Source organism: Python bivittatus, unplaced genomic scaffold, assembly GCF_059951505.1.
Source record: "Python bivittatus isolate LINGU-HERP-01145 unplaced genomic scaffold, Pbiv_v1 ctg000470_np1212, whole genome shotgun sequence".
In the NCBI taxonomy this organism is placed as follows: Eukaryota; Metazoa; Chordata; class Lepidosauria; order Squamata; family Pythonidae; genus Python; species Python bivittatus.
Window position 1 is genome coordinate 1193315 of NW_028277065.1, and position 3542 is coordinate 1196856.

General features: G+C 39.1%; 1 protein-coding gene across 1 annotated transcript; it reads left to right on the top strand.

Moving 5' to 3' along the window:
* Positions 1 to 2196: 2196 nt before the first annotated feature.
* Positions 2197 to 3123, top strand: LOC107326472 (olfactory receptor 14A16-like). The gene has a single exon (XM_088142942.1). It carries the CDS (start codon positions 2197 to 2199, stop codon positions 3121 to 3123), a length of 927 nt encoding a protein of 308 aa, XP_087999068.1.
* The last annotated feature ends 419 nt before the right edge of the window (positions 3124 to 3542 follow it).

Genomic DNA, 3542 nt, shown 5'->3' on the forward strand with positions numbered 1-3542 from the left:
ATATAAATTATTACCTTGATTATTTTAGAGTGATTGCATATTAGATTTATGAAATGGAGTCCCCAAGAATAGCTGATATGTTTAAATAAAGCACAGTCCCCTGATGACAACTATTCTGTGCCCTGGAGAAATACAGTTCACTATTCAAATGTAAGGTGATATTATATATAAGAAAAATAAAGCATACAGGATAAGCATGAGATTCACAACTTTCTAATCTTCAAGGTCAAGAGCAATAGAGAAGAGTTTATATTAAGGATGGGGAGATATTGAAATAACAACAGGTCTAATTCTCACTTTACTGAAATGCAAGTTACCCTTTGTTTTTCTTATTTCTCACTTTTCCCCAAAAAATGTACAGTATATAAAGGTGTATATAAAATGTATCCATTGTGAGAAATGTGCACAGAAGTAGTATATTTTTTTTTCTGCAGCCTTTTTCTTCACAAATCACAAACTTCCACTTCTTAACATTTGGAGCAGATGAAACAGACATATTCATCAGGTCCTAGGTGCACTGGGCGACTGGACTGGACTGGACTGGAAAAGCATTCATGCAGAGATTCTGTAAGTTATTCCTAAGCCTGACATTTCCCCCTATTTAATTATCCATTTCTTTACATTACTTTGATAGTCTGTCTTTCTTCAGGGCAGGGCAGGGCAGGGCAGGAGGCAGAGCGGGGTTCTCTTTCATTCTCTTGAGAATCCAGTGAGGCAGGCTAAGCTGTGGGATATGACAGGCCCAAATTGATTCAGTGAACCCAACAGTCAGGCAGAGAGATTTCCACTCTCTTAGTCCATTACTGACTGGCTATAATTATAACCGAAGTTTGGCTTTGGTCCTTGTGTGTGTGTACTGTTCATTATGATGATGATAATGCCAACAACCTATCAGATTCTTAATGCTTAAAATATTAATATGCTCTATGACAAAATGTAAAAGTAACAATATATCACTTAGTGTGCCCCAACTAGAAGCCATTCTCTCCAAATGCTGTACAGAAGAGAACAGTTTTCACCCATTTACAAGCAGATGAAAGGGTAGGGGCTAACCTGATTCCAGGGCCAAACTGTTCCACAATGAGGGGACATTGTTTGAGTGGCACAGGTCTTCTCAAAGCAGGCATCTGCCCAGAGTCCTTGTCCTCTATATACAACTTTATTGGCACCCTCAGCTATTACTTCAAGGATTCCTTCTATGTTATTCAGCATAGGATAAGTCCTCGATGTCCGGGAGGCGATGAAAGTCATTCTAAGAAATAAATAACTCCAGCTATGCAACACTTCAGATTTCATTCCAAAAAGGTGGAACAAATGTAGCACCTGTCTGTAAATTCTTAAAGGAGCCACAGATGCCTTTCCCTCATAGGAAAAAGGAAAAAAAAAAAAGCTGTTTAAATAGTTTTAATTTGAGGGATGAAGCTGTATATCTCATCATCAGTTTCTGACCAGTGCTTCTGGCATAGAGCTACAGGTCATTCCACTAGACTAAAGATTGTTGATTGATTATGTGCCTTTAAGTCATTGTCAGCTCTTAGCAACCACTTAGACAGATTTTCTCCATGGCGATCTGTCCCTAACCTGGTCTTTCAGGTTTTCCAATGGTAGGGATTAAAAAGATTTCTCTAATAAGGAAAAAAACACTGGTGATGTGAAGCCCAGCCTCCATAAAGTACCATCTTCTCCAGAGTCCTTCTGTTGCTGGTATTGGTGGTGTTTCATCTTATTTACCTGAAATGTGGGTATTGCTAATGTTTCATATATAGCCTACCAGCATCCCAGCTGTGTCCCCATAGAAAGCCAAGATGTCTTCTTCAAAATTCAGCTTCTGCTGAAAAATGCTGTGATTTTGACTGCATGGCTTTATGTGAAAAATAAAAGCAGGAATGAAATTTGAGGGCCTCTGAGAGGTAAACTGCTCCCAGTCATTTTGCTACCAAGATTAAATGAGAGATATTTTGGTGGGACCAGGGAGTGGGGCATAAGACTTGAAATGGGAAAAAGTTTGCCTCTATGAGACCTGTACTTCCCATTGCCTCTGGAAAGGCCAAACAATGGGTGGGAAATGTTGGTCTCCAGTGACTCTCCAGATGAACATATAAGCACATTTCAGCTGTAATATTAAAATAAGTTATTCAAGTCATTTCCCCCTTCTGTTTCTTTCTCTAGCACTGTGAAATTATTGCTGTGCACAAAATGTTTCAGAACACATCCGTGTCCACATTTCTGCTTCTAGAATTCTCAGAGACTCGGGAACTGCAGATTCTTCATTTCACGATGTTCCTGATACTATATTTAGCGACTGTAACAGGGAACTTTTTTATCATCGCTGCAGTAGCATCTGACCACCATCTTCACACACCCTTGTATTTCTTCCTGATGAACTTGGCTGTGCAGGATTTGTGCTCTGTTTCAGTTATTCTGCCCAAATCCATGCTGAATTCCCTCCTGAATACCAGGCAGATCTCTTATTCTGGATGTGTTGCTCAGGTTCTTTTCTTTTTCTTTTTCTTGTCATCAGATTTTTTTCTTCTCACAGTCATGGCATATGACCGGTACGTTGCCATTTGTAATCCACTGCACTATGAAATAGTGATGAACCAGCAAACTTGCATCCGAATGGTTGCTGCCGTCTGGCTTGCTGGTCTTGCTTATGGGGTTTTACACACGAGTGGAACTTTTGTGACCCCTTTCTGCTCTAATGTGGTGAATCAGTTCTTCTGTGAGATCCCCCAGTTACTTAAACTTGCCTGCTCTGACTTATACCTAATTGAAATTGGAGTTGTAGCTTTAAGCGTTGCCATTGGGTTAGGCTGCTTCTTCTTCATTATTGTGACCTACGTACATATCTTCACAGCACTCCTTCAAATTTCTTCCATGCAGGGAAGGCAAAAGGCATTTGCAACTTGTCTTCCCCACATCATTGTATTTTCCATGTATCTATTTACAGCAAGTGTTGCTTATTTGCGACCCACCTATGACACTCCATCATACCTGAATTTGATTTTTTCAATAATATATTCAATGCTTCCTCCTCTGCTGAATCCAATTATTTACAGCATGAGAAATGAGGCAATTAAGAAAGCTCTCTCAAAACTATTTAGTGGAAAGCATGTTCTCTGAATATGTTATCCAGATTGAAATAGAAGTTGGATTAATACATAGCTATATCTTTGTCACTGTAATCCATGATCCACACATTTTTAAACTTTTAACATTTTTAATAATTATTATGTTCTTGGTCTGGAACTTGCAGCTGATGGTGAATGTAGCAGCCAGGATGATGGAGAGATTGTCCTAGTGCATTATTCTGCTGTATTTTGAAGCAAAGGCATTAACTTCCAATCACAACAATTTGGAGATATTTTTGCACAGAAGGAATTACTTCCTGGTTATTAAGATGGTGGTTGTCAAGTACCGTGGAGGAATCTTGAAGGTTATATTTTGCATGCCAGTGAAAAACTCAGAAACTCTTGATATTCAGCTTTCACCAGGCTCTCCCATTTTAAGACAAAGCATTATATGTCAATCAAAGGATCCAT

Coding starts and splice junctions, on each gene's coding strand:
- LOC107326472 (XM_088142942.1), top strand. CDS start 2,197: ATGTTTCAGAACACATCCGTGTCCACATTTCTGCTTCTAGAATTCTCA.